At 44.2% G+C, this 13763-nt stretch overlaps 1 protein-coding gene across 2 annotated transcripts; it reads right to left on the bottom strand.

The window, feature by feature from the left end:
• Window positions 1-520: 520 nt before the first annotated feature.
• spon2a (spondin 2a, extracellular matrix protein) lies at window positions 521-12840 on the bottom strand. 2 transcript variants are annotated; one of them, XM_062393165.1, is made up of 6 exons: window positions 12636-12840; window positions 8688-8916; window positions 6577-6797; window positions 2628-2819; window positions 2108-2279; window positions 521-1925 (listed from the first exon to the last, which is right to left on the bottom strand). In XM_062393165.1, the coding sequence occupies exons 2-6, from the start codon at window positions 8914-8916 to the stop codon at window positions 1738-1740; spliced, it is 1002 nt and encodes a 333-aa protein (XP_062249149.1). In that variant the 5' UTR covers window positions 12636-12840; the 3' UTR covers window positions 521-1737. The 2 variants fall into 2 exon arrangements, with proteins under 2 accessions (XP_062249149.1, XP_062249150.1); XM_062393166.1 differs by lacking the exon at window positions 12636-12840 and having other exon boundaries at window positions 8688-9150.
• Between the last annotated feature and the right edge of the window lie 923 nt (window positions 12841-13763).

The following is a 13763-nucleotide window of genomic DNA, read 5'->3' as shown; positions in this document are numbered from 1 at the left end:
CTGGTGTTCATTTCTATTTTTGCCTAAGCGCATGAGGAAAACATTTTCATAATTTTTTTCTCACAATAGTCTAAAATCGGACGGATTTGCATAATTAATAGGGCATAAACTCTTTTCCTGGTTTATGTCGAATACGCTCATGTCAGATTTCCATTTTAAACGTCCTTTATATTTTTTAAATTGTTATTTCTCATCTCACGTATTCAGTCTATGCTACATTAATCACAAGGTGCACTGTCCCTCAGTTTGGGAGGCTCACCACCTCTCCTACTCACCTTTCCGGTGTAAATCTGCCTCTTGTTCCACATACAAACAAATAAAAAGGTATAGTTTAGAAAAAAAATTATAAAAACGTTACAGAAAAAACATATTACTAAATATAAGGCAAGTAGGTAAATCATACCTTAGATTAATTATCTCTATTTGTGTTTTTACTGAAATTAAAATGACTATGTTGTTGTTGTTGTTGTTGTCGTCGTCGTCTATAACAGCAGTGGTAATTGTCGAGACAGTAGTAGTACTTGAGTTGTTTATCATGACCACTAGGCGGTGCTACACTGATACAAACTTGATTTCACCCAGTGAGCACTTACGGCATGTTCATTTAGACATTACTGTATTATATGATTCTGTCAAACACCAAGATTAAAGCATGAAACACTGGGTTATCAAGCTGTAGGACAAGCAGGAGAATACATATAAATTTCATCTATAAATAAGTCACTTCTATTTTGGTGAATGTAAGGCATCGTAACCTTTTCATACTGTGATATTTACAGCTGTGTATTTTCTGCTCTCAGGCTGTGAGAGTTCAAATAAAGAGAAGTCGAATTGTATTACTGGAACAATGCAAATACAGAATGTCATTTGGCTTTACAAGAGTTCTATATTCAAACTTTGCCTTTACATAAAACATACTGCAAATCCAAAGTTATACAGGGTAACACATCAGCACAGATGTCTTCCAACTGAAAAACACTTCCATATTTATTCATGACTTATACAAGATAAGAAACATTATACAGTATATACAAAATATCAACATTAAAATATCAAAAGAGATGATAAAACAAATGTTTATCTTTACTTTTTTAATAAAAACCTGCATCTTGTTACAAAATGGGTCTTCATACTGGCCCTATGCTTTAAGCCATCTATCCATTTTTGTATGTTTGCGGAAGGTGATATTTAAAAATCAGGGTGTGAGGTTATTTTTGAAAGAGCTGCACGTGTCAAGCATGGATATGTTACCTATGTAAACTAATGCCTGAATGTGTGCAGTATGTGCAAGGACCTTTGTGTGAACATTTCTGTGTGCACATGTTCAAGATGTACATTTTTGACTCTGTTGTGCCGCTATCCATTTGAACTTTAAATACATATATGGTTGGAAACGAACAAACAATGATAGGTCTCGTAAAAGTTTGTGAGAGAACGAAGGCTGTGCGTCTCCCTGTGAGCATTTCTATTGTCCTTCCAGAGCAATGTGTAACAGTCGCTTTGTTTAAAGAATTCATTCAAATACACCTGGAGGAGCGTACACTCTAAAAGATAATGTGCTCCACCGACAATGCAGCAAGGTTAAAATTCCCCCCAATCTGGCTGTAGCATAGACAAAACAACCCGCTGCATTATCAAGAAGATGCTCGAGATGCAGCAACATTTCTCAGTCCAGCAGTAATAACATGAGAGTCAGTGTTGAATACTGGCAGCGTCTGTAACAGTGCACTCAGTGGGTTACTGGAGTTTCATACAGCTGTGTGGGACACACTCAGCCTGTTCCTCCAGCTCAGGGCAGGGGGTCCCAGCATTGGCCGGCCGCAAAAGGATGTAACGCGTGCGGTGACGAACACCACCTCTGGAGCAGGGACCTAGACACCAACCCCAGGAGGACCAGAGAGACACTTCACAGTCCAGTGGTGTCACTTCGTGGAGCAGAGAGAGGACGAGAAATGAGAGAAGTATGTGTGAGTCAACACAAGTATCAGTGATCTCTGCTGGTTTAGCATTTTGAACGTCTTTGTGGATATTCCTTTTAATCATCATCTGGTTTTAAATGTTTGACCGCCCATGTAAAAAGCATGGGTACCACCCATGTGGGTCTCACCTGAGAAGCGCCGGGGGTTGATAGAGTTGGGCAGAATGTGATTGGACATCGGGGATTGATGGCCAGGTGATCCGTTCTGTCGGGTGATCCTTATGCTGGCGATTGGTGGAAGCTCCTTTAAGCGTGGATAGTAGAAGGAGTTGGCCGGGTGGTTTGGCATCTGAGATGTGATCTGAGCAAGTCGGCGAAAAAAATAAATGAGCAAAACAGTGTGGTTTGATTCTTCAGGAGACCCAGCAGACTGTTGTCTAACATTTAAATAACACAATAGCTCACTTTAAAACACATGGTAGAATGGGATAGATGGTGTATGATGTAATAGGGGCCAATTTTACTCAAATCTCTTCGGGTCGGGCATCAGGGCCACCAACCAATCATTTAAGTGGAGACAGCTAATGCCTATGCCCCATTCCCATGCAGCTGAACTATTTAAAGAATAAAACGACAGCCATCCCCATTGCTTTGTGTCACCATGAAATCTTTGCACGGATGCTAGCTGGTGACCGATGCAGGAGCTCACCATTGTGATATTTTCTGGGGGACTGCTGGGGAAGTTGGGAGAGGAGAAAGTGAATCCGCTGTCCGTCCCTGCATCATACGGCTGGAGGTCAATGGTCACTTCCTGTTTCCACTGGCTGCCCTCACAAAGATTTATGCCGTCCACACCGACAAACCAGTCAGGGCTGGGGATCAGCTTCACCATCAGAGACAACTGATGAACAGAGACACAAAGTGCAATTAGTTTAAAGTGCTCTGCCGCCCCTGGTATATTAAATTCACAATTAAAATAAATAATATAGGGAGAATTAACCATGCAAAATTAAACATGGATCAAATAAACTTGATTAGATAAGTTATTTATTAATCAACCTACTCAGCGACTTATAGATAAAAGCAGGATTAATAGAAATGGAGGAGGTTTAAAATGTTTGTGTCTTTGTCGGTCACTTCCCCACTTGGGTCCAGACTGAAATATCTCAATAACTGCACACGCAGGTCCCCATCTTGATAAATTCTAATATCTCTTACAACACAGTTTTTGTCTTCTACATCATCTTCCAAAACAAAACACTTGTGATTCGTACAAGATAACTGGTTTAAACATCCTGAATGTGATTACATGTGTATTTTTACTATGTAAATTTGTAACTGCAAATAAATAACGTGCAGGGAAATACATTTATAATCAATCCCACAGGAGACCAGATCACATCTGTGATTCTTTTCATGGCTCCAGTCAAGAGTCGAGCTGCAGGAGTTTGGATGAGGACGAGCTGTTCACTTCCTCTTTGGTGGAGAAAAGGAAAAGAAGTGTTACATTGCCCCTTGTCTATTGATATATGTTTTGCTGAAGATAGTACGTTAAATGAAAACTAGTAATGTAGGTAGAGAGCGGTTGAAGAAGATGAACCCTAACTGTTCCAGATGTTGCTCCATCAGTGTGTGGTTGACAGAAAATTGGGATAAAGATGTGTTGTTTTTACAATTTACCACACACACACTGTTGTTGCAGGATTTATAAACTCTAACATTTGTAAAGGCAGGGCCTGGGGACTGCATGTGTGTGCTCCCATGCACCCAGTCCATTTCCTGTCCAGGGTTACACAGTGTCTCCTGTGTGATGGATGTTTTCCGAGAGCTGGTGACCTCATACAGGAAGTGGCCTACGGGTCAGCACACGCTGAGGTGGCAGACACCCAGAGAACACCACAGCTGAAAACGCCTTCTCACTTGTGGCCCGACTTTCAAGGACCTGGAGCTGTGCTCAGGGTCGGATGGGTGGGTCTGGACATCTTTGGATGTGTGGGAAAGGCTGGCCTGGAGTCGGATAGAGTGCTGGATGAAAGAGTGCAGGAACAGACATCAGACCAGCTCGCCACTTGTGGTGGGGGTCAGGCTGTGTTCATAAGACACGCGCAGGGTCTGTTGCTTAAATGTGGTGCACGGCAAGAAGCAGAGGAATCCAATTAGAAGCAGCTCTGTTGCTTTTTAGAATCCTCGGCGGATCCCTTCCTTCCTTTCTTTCCTCCCTCACTAACTTTGCTCCCTCCTCTTGTCCTTCTTGCCCTGAACCAGCGTCTCTTTCCAAGAAGCCATCCTGCTATATCCATTGGGCCACTCAGCAAGGATGTCAACTCTGGGGTATCCCTCGTCGATCTGGTTTGCATTGCACAGGCCAGGAAGTGTTTCTGGAGTACAGACAGTTACTCAAAGCTCCCATGATCCTCCTCACTTTTTCTTCATCACAGCAAATCTTTAGAGGAGGCACGGACAGAATGAGTTGATCAAGAAAACACGCAGCACAGTCGTGCGGCACGAGCACCTAAATGCTCCGTTAACGTTGACCCATTTTCCGTGATGCCGGTGATGGTACAGAACGCTGAATCTTCAGCGATAATGCCAACTGGATCCCAAATGGTACTTATATAATGGAACTTGTTTGCTGCTATCTGTCTGTTTTGAATTACACACTTAACAGCAATAGCAGGAGGCTGATGAATTACTGAGATAAAAATCATATGTGTTTGGGATTTTTGGAGCGTTGCGTATAATGAATGTTTTGGTTTGTGGGAAGGAGGGACGGGATGGTATTTATAAAGGAGAGTGTGAGAGAGATACAGACACACAGGAAAGTACGACGAAAGACAAAGCTTTCAACAGATTTGTATCATTCGGCTAGTGACATTCAACACAAACGCACAATAATCATATTGTGTGTTTACTTTTTTTTTCATCTGCCATTTTTTCCACTAATCTAAAACAGACGTAGTCATTTAAAAGCAGACGCAGACATCCTGTAACCAGACGACGAGCTGTAAGCGGCTGCCCATAACGAGCGCTAAACAAAGATGCCCTCTGACAAGCGTGTTTATGATATTTAAGGACCCTCGCGTTCAGGCAGTGGAATAACTAATAAATAAATGTAGGTCAACAGACTTTCAGGCAGGAACCCACCAATTTCTTAGAGCTCCAGTAAATATTGCCCCCTTCCCTCTTCACTGCTTCCCCTCTCATTTATCAGCTGCATGTGCTTTACACATAAAGAAATACTTTATGGATGAATACCTAGGATCCATGGCTCCCATACTTACTCACCATTCTGCACCAGTGGTATCCTGTAGTCCAGCAACCAGCAAAGGTGCAACCCAGCTGGACACTGAGCCTTTAGCCAAACACAGTCCACATGTATCAGCCCCTTTATTGACCTTAAATGTGGCGTCTTGTGGGACTAATTTGTTTAAATCTGGGAGCATGTAGTCGTTTCAGTGCAACATTTCCTTTTTGTGTTTTCGTAGATGGAGCGTATAACGTGACTGGGATGGTTGTGGATCTTTATTGATTTACAAAGCATTATTGTTTATAACTTGGATGGTAAAAGAATAGTTTAAAGATGGTAATTATGCGGTATTGTTTTATTCGGTTATATTCAATGTTGGGCCCCCCCATCTCTTTTGCCTTGAGCCTCCAAAATCCCTTGAAATAGTACAAGAATAAAAGGGATAATAAGAAACTAGAGGGAATATTTGCCCCACTTTCGCAGACTTAAAGGTTTAGTGTGTAAGATTTAGGTGAAAGGGATCTATTGGCAGAAAGTGTATATAAAATAATCTCCGTGGCAGGAATTGTTGTTCTCTTTACTCTCGAATGGGTCCTCTCTACGGCGGCCACCATGTGTTTTACAGAAGTCCAAACAGGACAAACTAAACCCCTTTTGAGTTTTTATGACAACTGGAGGCTGCCAGAGGTTCTCTCTCATGTTTGGAAGGAGAGGGTGGGGTGAGGGGTATTCAGCTGCAATATGCCACTTCACCACTAAATGTCACATAATTCTACACACTGAACCTTTAATAGAAATTCAATGTTTTTTTCATATCTCTCTGTAAGATTTGATGCTCAAGCCATCAGCTGGTTAGCATAAAGAATTGATGGAGGAATTAGCCAAGCTCTGTCCACCAGCAAGTCTTAATGTCTTTTATCTGATCCATATAAACAGTGAAGTGTCAGAGAGGGTCACTGGACTCCAGGAGGTAACTGCAACAGGTCCAGACAGAGCCTGGTTTGTTGTTAGTTTGCAGTCTTCATGTTGAAGCTAAGCTAACATGCTGCTGGCTCCAGCTTCATGTTCACTGTACAGAATCAATCTTCTCCTCCAGAAACGAAGGGAACAAGCATATTTCACAACGATTCTTTTCAGGGAAAATCATCCTGAGTGTGCAGAGTTCAGTGGGACAGGCAGCAGACAGAGCGCAGACTGGTGCAGGATGGATGTGGGCTTTCCTGGCTGCAGGGCTTCAGCACTGAGCTAAACATAGTCTGACTGGATGGTGGAAAGAAGAGGTGAAGTGTTTGGTCATTACGGGAAGGTCACTGAAAGACTGAGTAGATTTAGTCAAACAGATGGTTTGTGGGACTTACTGTGTCTGAGCAATTGTAAGTATTTTTTCTCCCTCTTTTTTATGCGTGCTTACCAGTGAGCTCCGGGGCTGCATGAGCAACTCCGTGGAGCTGTGCCCGATGCCGTCAGGGATGCCGGCCGTTCGGTACATGGCGCCAACCGTGCGTCTTTTCCTGGCCTCCTTGGCCGCCTTCATCAGCTCCACCGTCAGCCCAAGTTCAGCAAAGATCTGCACCCCTGCACTGGCTGGGGCGCCCTCCTCCCACAACCGAAAATGACGAGTGTGGCTCACCGCTATGGGGAGAAAAGAAGCACAATAAAGTAGACAGGAGTAAGATACTCATTCACTGGAATACATATCAATGTCATTGAGGTACCACAGAGCCACAGCCAGACGGTGAGATCATTTCCAGCATGGAGCCTGTATTTTACTTCTTGCACTTGAACCGATAATTCTGAAGAAATTGCCAATATGTGTGTCTCTGGCATTATTGCACAGTCATAGTTTTCTCTATCTCTATATGTCACTGAAATAAACCACAACACAGACTGGAGCAGCGAGGAAGGAGGTGAAGATCTCTGAGTGAGCCGCCAGATAGAGGACAAAAATGCATGAAACTTCAGAAACAAATACTTTCTTTCCCTTCAGGCCAACAGAACCATTTGCTTCACATTATCATATTCAGTTCTGGTTATCTATGAAATCCTTTAAGAATGAAGAGACGGATTTAGGTTAAACTCTTCGTACTGCAGGCACTGGAGCTCCGTGCTGAAACCCACAGAGTCAATGGCCTGCCAGTCGTTTTAAGGGCAGAGTAAGGTTAGCCAGAAACACGCTGACAAATGCTCTGATGGTTCTGCCTTACCTCACTTTTCAGAGCCACATACACAACCTTGCATTTACACTTAAACGCTCTTGACACATGTATTAAAACACACACCGCACCGAGCCACACACACAATGCGCGCAGCACACTTCACACACTATCTTGTTTCTCCCCAAACTGCCATTACTTTTGCACTTAATTACATTTCCATCCTAACAAATTTCCCACAAGCATCAAGACCTTGAAACCCGATAACACGCCCCACCAAGACGTTAAAGTCTATGTCCCGCCCTTCTTAAGTTGCATGTGTTTTTTCTTTGGCCATGACAAACTCCATTCCACCTTCCCCCTGGCAGTGTCCTTGGTCCTTCAACTCCACAGAATTAAGCAACACATAACTATTGCAGGCCCCCACACCCCTCCACCAGTTGGGCTTTTCGCCAAGCTATGGAAAACTCAATTTCCACCATTTTTTTTTTGCCACACCGGTGGATTGTCAGTCCACGGAGACCCTAATGTTTTTCCTTTCTTGTCCATTCCTTGTCCCCCTGTGTCCCCAGTGCCTGTTACCCCAGAACGTTAAAAGCCCTTACGGGGGTTTCTGTAAAGACTCAGTGGAGCATTATCCTTTGGCAGCGCTTTACGACAACACAGGAAGAACTAGACAACAGACAAATCCTCGTCCGCCACAGAAGATGCACAATAGGGGTCCAACACAAACAAATTTACACTTGTATAAACATGCGCACACATAGGAAATGTAAGACATCTGCCATCCATTCCATTCTCTAAGACAGAATAGAGGGGGCCTGAATCTTTTCTTGTTCTTCTTCTCTCTGAGGTAAGCGGTCTGACCCCACGACACTCCAACTATCATCACCAACGTTCACTAACCCCCGAAACCTTGACTCCAGTCTTTACTGCCAATGCGGTGGTGAACCAGCGGAAATGTGGGAGAGAGCGTAGGACTGAGTTGAGGCAACAGAGAAATATTAAAGATACCACGAGACACGAGTTAGACAAACAGAGAGAATACCCCATCTGGTAGCATTTAAACTGTCTCTCTGATTTCTCTCTACCTCTTGCTGCTTTGCTCATTAACATCTCTCACCCCTGTGTGTGTGTGTGTGTGTGTGTGTGTGTGTGTACACTGATGATGAGGACCTAAACATCTGACACCTTGTTAAAGACAAAGGTCTTAAGGTGAAAGAGATCCCCTATCTTATGATCAGCACCTCTTTCACATGGAAACTAATAATGCCTGAGTCCTCACTGATCCACATTCAGCAGATTATTATCCGATATTAGAGGCAAAAGGTTCCAGAGAACAATTTCTCTGTCCTCCTGAGTCTCTCACCTATGAGCTTGGACCACTGTGCGGGGGGGCGGAACAGTGGATACTGCTTGGGGAAGGCCTGTGGGCTCCAGTGACCCGTAAAGACCAGGATGTAAGAAGCAGGACCCTTGGCTGTGCATCCAGTCCCGTCAGGTGATCGCAGAGGCCCAGCGAGAGCGAGGCCCAGCTTCAGAAGAACAACGAGCAGCTGCTGCAGCCAACCACAGGTCAGGTGCTCCGATGACATCATCTGGAAGACATGAAGAAATGAAGAAGAGCTGTGTGAAAAAAACGCCACGAAATGTGTGGTGCATTTTCAAATCAAAAGTACCTTGGCAAGAAATCTTCGGCAGACAAACGAAAGGATCCTTACGTGTACATGTAGGAAACCAAAGCCAGACAATCCTGGAAAATCAGTATAACAGGGAAAATTCCACGGCTGTGACCTCATATCACAACACTTTTATTTTATCATGGAGCAAAGCTCTTTGAACCCATTGACCCGCAAACCTTCCATTTAAAAGAAATGTGCCTACTAATCTTCAGGGCTGACCCGAGCATGTGTTGGTGCAGAGCCAGTCGGCGGCTACTCAGTTGGGCGGTTAACATTCATCTCTGTCATTGTAACGTCTGCTGCAGAACGCGGCCCCGAAATAAAACAACGCGGCTGACATCGCTGAGGGTGGATCCAAATCCCGTCTGCTGTGCTGCTCTACTGACCTCACCGACTGACCATCCACTGACCGCTGGCTGCTGAGTCACACTCACTCTCGACTCAGAGAGACAGGTTCGGTCGATGGCACGCGCATGTTAACGGCTCAAAACACATTTCAGCCTGACAGAGAGCGAGAGAGAGAGAGAGAGAGAGAGAGAGAGAGAGAGAGAGAGAGAGGAACCACTTGTGTTTTTACATCTTCATTTATTTTTACCTGAGGTCTTGCTCTGTGCTGTAATGTGTGTGTGTGTTTTTACAGTGCCCATGGACATGAGAGCAAATCAAGGCTTTGCCATTTGTCTTCCTGCTCTTTGTCCTCCCTTTGCACTCATCCCCTCCCAACCACACTTCCTTCCATCTCATCCTCCTCTCCACCTTTTCCACTCGTATTCTCATCCAATCTCTGCTCTCCTTCCCAACTCTTGTGTCTGGTTCCTACTGCAGTGTGTCTGTGTTTCAGATTGTGTGTCTGCTGTTTTTAGATGTGTTCTAATTTATATTTTTAAATATTCTCAAATACACTAAGAGAAGGTTGCCACTGAGGTGACACAGTTTGAAAAAAAAGGTTGCCTGAACAGATGATGTGATACTTGCAAGTGACGTTTCTCCCCTGTAATGTAGTTCAAGAAAAACCTCTATGTACTTTGGACAAAATTGCACTGCAAGGAAATGTTACTACACTCGAGTTGCGTTTTAATGGCAGATGTTTTAGCTTGGAGATGACAGTTTATGACTTGACGACAGATGGATATTTTTCTGTGTTACAGAAAAGGAGAGTAATGTTTCACGGCCTTGTGTGGCGATTCTATGGGTTACTATACTATAACTAAACCTCAAAGCAGCTGCAGAATGCAGACAGTTAAATTTGGTCGACCAACACACACACACACACACACACACACACACACACACACACACACACACACACACACACACACACACACACACACACACACACACACACACACACACACACACACACACACACACACACACACACACACACACACACACACACACACACCAACGCACATAACACTCATGTCCAGCTGCACATTGTCCCTGAAATCTATTTCAAGAGGTCAGATTGTATTACTCTGCCAATATAGCTGCAAAACTCTAACTATGACACTTTTCTGACCACAGCCTGATCCGTCACTGAGTGTTTTATTAATCCACTCTCTCCATTAAATGTATATTAACCACTGCCCGGTCTCACAGCCTACCATCAAAATAAGTGTGGAGACACACAGCTCCGAGCTATAACGTCCCTGCTTTGCCATCTGATCATCTCGCTGGCGGATTTGCTGGAGGCAGATGAAGCTCCTGGTTCAGATCTGTGCAACTTGCTCCAAAACTAACTTTCTTTCGGAAAAATGACATCATGATGATATTCTCAGTCTTTGACCCTGCACTTGTGGTCAGGCACAGGCACAGGTTAATGGGAGTTGACCAGCTGGAGCCGGGGATTTTTTACATCAGTGTGTGATGTTAACTGCTACTGTCCCGTCTGCTCCGTCCACTGTGTCTAGTATAGAAAAGGAGGTCAGCCCCGTCACAGGCTGCTGTAAAGATACAGTTGTTTTTCTGTCTCTTTCACACACACACTCACACTCACACACACACACACACACACGCACACGCACACACACACACACACACACACACATACACACACGGAGCACATTCCAGACAAAGAAGATCAACGTTTTTTAACTGGAAATTCACAGCATGCACCTCAGCAGTAAGTGATTTTCAGTTATATAGTAAGGCCGCCGTGTTCGTGGTTGTCATACAATCTCTGTTGCTGTAGCAGCCATTAATCACACTGAGATGTAGCTCGGCAGGTCCTTCGACCTTCTCTCTGAACTTGCCACTCTGACACAAAAACACACTGAAGAGAGATTTCTTGAATTCCCACATTGACACACTGAACGATTCAAGCCAGCACAGAGACCAGGCAGCCAGCTGATGTGCGCTGCTGGAAACACATGCAGCAGTAATAATAATAACAGGCCACATGGTATTTATTGAGTCATACAGAGGCACTCTCGTTTGACATAAAGTTTACACTCACATGCACTCACCCCACAGACCTGTTCTCGTCAGTCAGCTCAGACAGACACATGCAGCAGTTTTGTTTTTTTCTGTCGGCACATGACACAATAATACGAGGGGATGTGGAGCTGAGCCAAATGTACCCGCTGCCGCCCCATGGGCACCTTCACTCTGCAATTACAGCAGCCTCATGCAGAGATAATGCACACATTAGCTTCAGCTCATATACACAGGCATGCAGGTATGCACGCACAAACACAGATTTGTGCACACAGAGGGGGGTATGTTCATTTTAACTAGGGGATAGCAGGGAGGTAATTTGCTGTATTGGCAAAGATTTTTCTGTAAAATATTTTGTTGGGGTGAGGTGGTGGATTCAGGAGTTGTCTTTAATTACCCCCTCTTTTTTTTTTTTAAACACTCCCCTGAACAATGTGCATCGGACCGTACCATTTCTCTTTCATGCTCGGACAGACTAGACACATTTGGTCAGGCATGCATCACAGCAGGAGCCCAGAAACATGACTGGTGGAGGGGAAATCATGAGCGGCACCGGCAGCAGCACCTCAGACAGAGAGAGAAGTGACGACGGTGCATGTGCAGCCATGTGTGCATTCTTTTTATTGAAACAAAAAACAACAGTACAGTTTTGTGGTACTTGACTTGAATGGTGCCATTTGGCGCTGCTTTATACTTGATCTACTTCTCCGGCTCAACATAAACACCTGAAGTTAGTCGACATTAACTTGCAGAATTCAATTCTACATAATACTAATATTTATGCGTGTTATAGATGAAACCAGTTTCAAGCACTTGAAGTTTACATGGAATTAAAACTGAACTGCTGCAACATTAAAATTATGTTTACATGTTAATGCATTAATCATACTAATCCCATAGATATAAGAATATGTCACTCTCAAACATAATTCATTCTCATTTTACATTTAAATATATTTTTAGCCAATGTTCTATCATAGAGTTGTTTTATTCAAACTGAACTTTAAAGCAAAACCTTTACTTTTAGCATTCTAAACTATTAGTGACTTCTACTTCATCTACCACTGCACTGCTTTAACTCAAAAATACAGGACAAAAAAAACTGAGCTTGGTCTGGTGATGCAAAAGAAGTCAGCCCTCAGCGAGAGGCCGGCAGTGCAGAGAATGAATGGAGGCTCAGTGTGAGCGAGTCCTACCTGTGTTGGATCAGTGAGCGATAGAAGCCGCAGCGGAGGATACAGATCCACTCACTCCTCTCTTCCTCCAGACTTTCAGGAGCTGTCTGTTGCAGCCTTATCAGCCTTTATCCCTCTATCCTCTGTCTTTATCTCTGTCTCTTTCTCTCCTCCTCCTCCCTCCTCACTCTCTCAATGTATCTCCTCATATTACCCTCCTCTCTCTTTCTCTCGCTTTCTCCTCCCCCTCCTTCTCTTTTCTCCCCCTACCTCTCCTTGTATGGAAAGGCTGCCTCTCTCCTCTCTGCCACTGTCCCCTCTTCTCTCTCCCTCACGACTTTCTCTCCCAAGTCTTTCAATGGCTGTGTAAACTTCAGCAGCTCCGTTGTTGACTATAGGTTATCAACACCACATTGGCCTTTATTAACACACACCACTCAGTATTTCCTGGCCCCTGCTCTTTGGTGCATACTGTCAGATGTGAGGGGTGTAGAGTTGCTGAATAATGGCAGTAAAATAGAGGGAGAAATTAGGAATAGGGCTTTTACGCACACGCTGGAGTTCGGGCAAAGGCAGAGGCTTTTTTATTTTTCTGTGGGTAATTCACTGATTGGACAAAGAAGAAAATCAAAGTGGTTTAACCCCCCCCCCCCCCCCCCCCCCCCGCCCCTTCAAATAGTTCTTCTGTCCTGTGGCAGATCCAGCTGTGATCTCAGCTGAGGAACCCCTTCTCTTCAGGTCAGAGTGTATGTGTGTGTATGTGTGTGTGTCTGTGTGTGTGTGTGTGTGTGTGTGTGTGTGTGTGTGTGTGTGTGTGTGTGCGTGTATATGTCTGAGTGTGTGAGTGTGTGCATGTGTGTGTGTATCAGAGATGTGTGACCACCAGTTCCCACAGCTGGTACACACATGGTCAACCAGGGAGGTTTCTGTTACCGGCCGCAACTCACTTATCAACGTGTCAAGGCTTCGACTAAACGAAGCAGTGTTCTCATGTGCGTATGTCTGTGTGTGTGTGACAGGAAATTTAGTTACTTTACTGATTATTATCCATGGCTATGACGCAAGGAAGCAGTCAGCCTATATTTCATCAAACAACACACATGCACCGCCTGGTCCTGCTAGTGATCTGGTGCGTGTTTGTGGATCAGG

This window comes from Platichthys flesus, chromosome 8 (genome assembly GCF_949316205.1).
Source record: "Platichthys flesus chromosome 8, fPlaFle2.1, whole genome shotgun sequence".
Lineage (NCBI taxonomy): Eukaryota > Metazoa > Chordata > Actinopteri > Pleuronectiformes > Pleuronectidae > Platichthys > Platichthys flesus.
The sequence above is the reverse complement of the archived record's forward strand: the minus strand, read 5'-3'. Positions and strand labels throughout refer to the sequence as shown.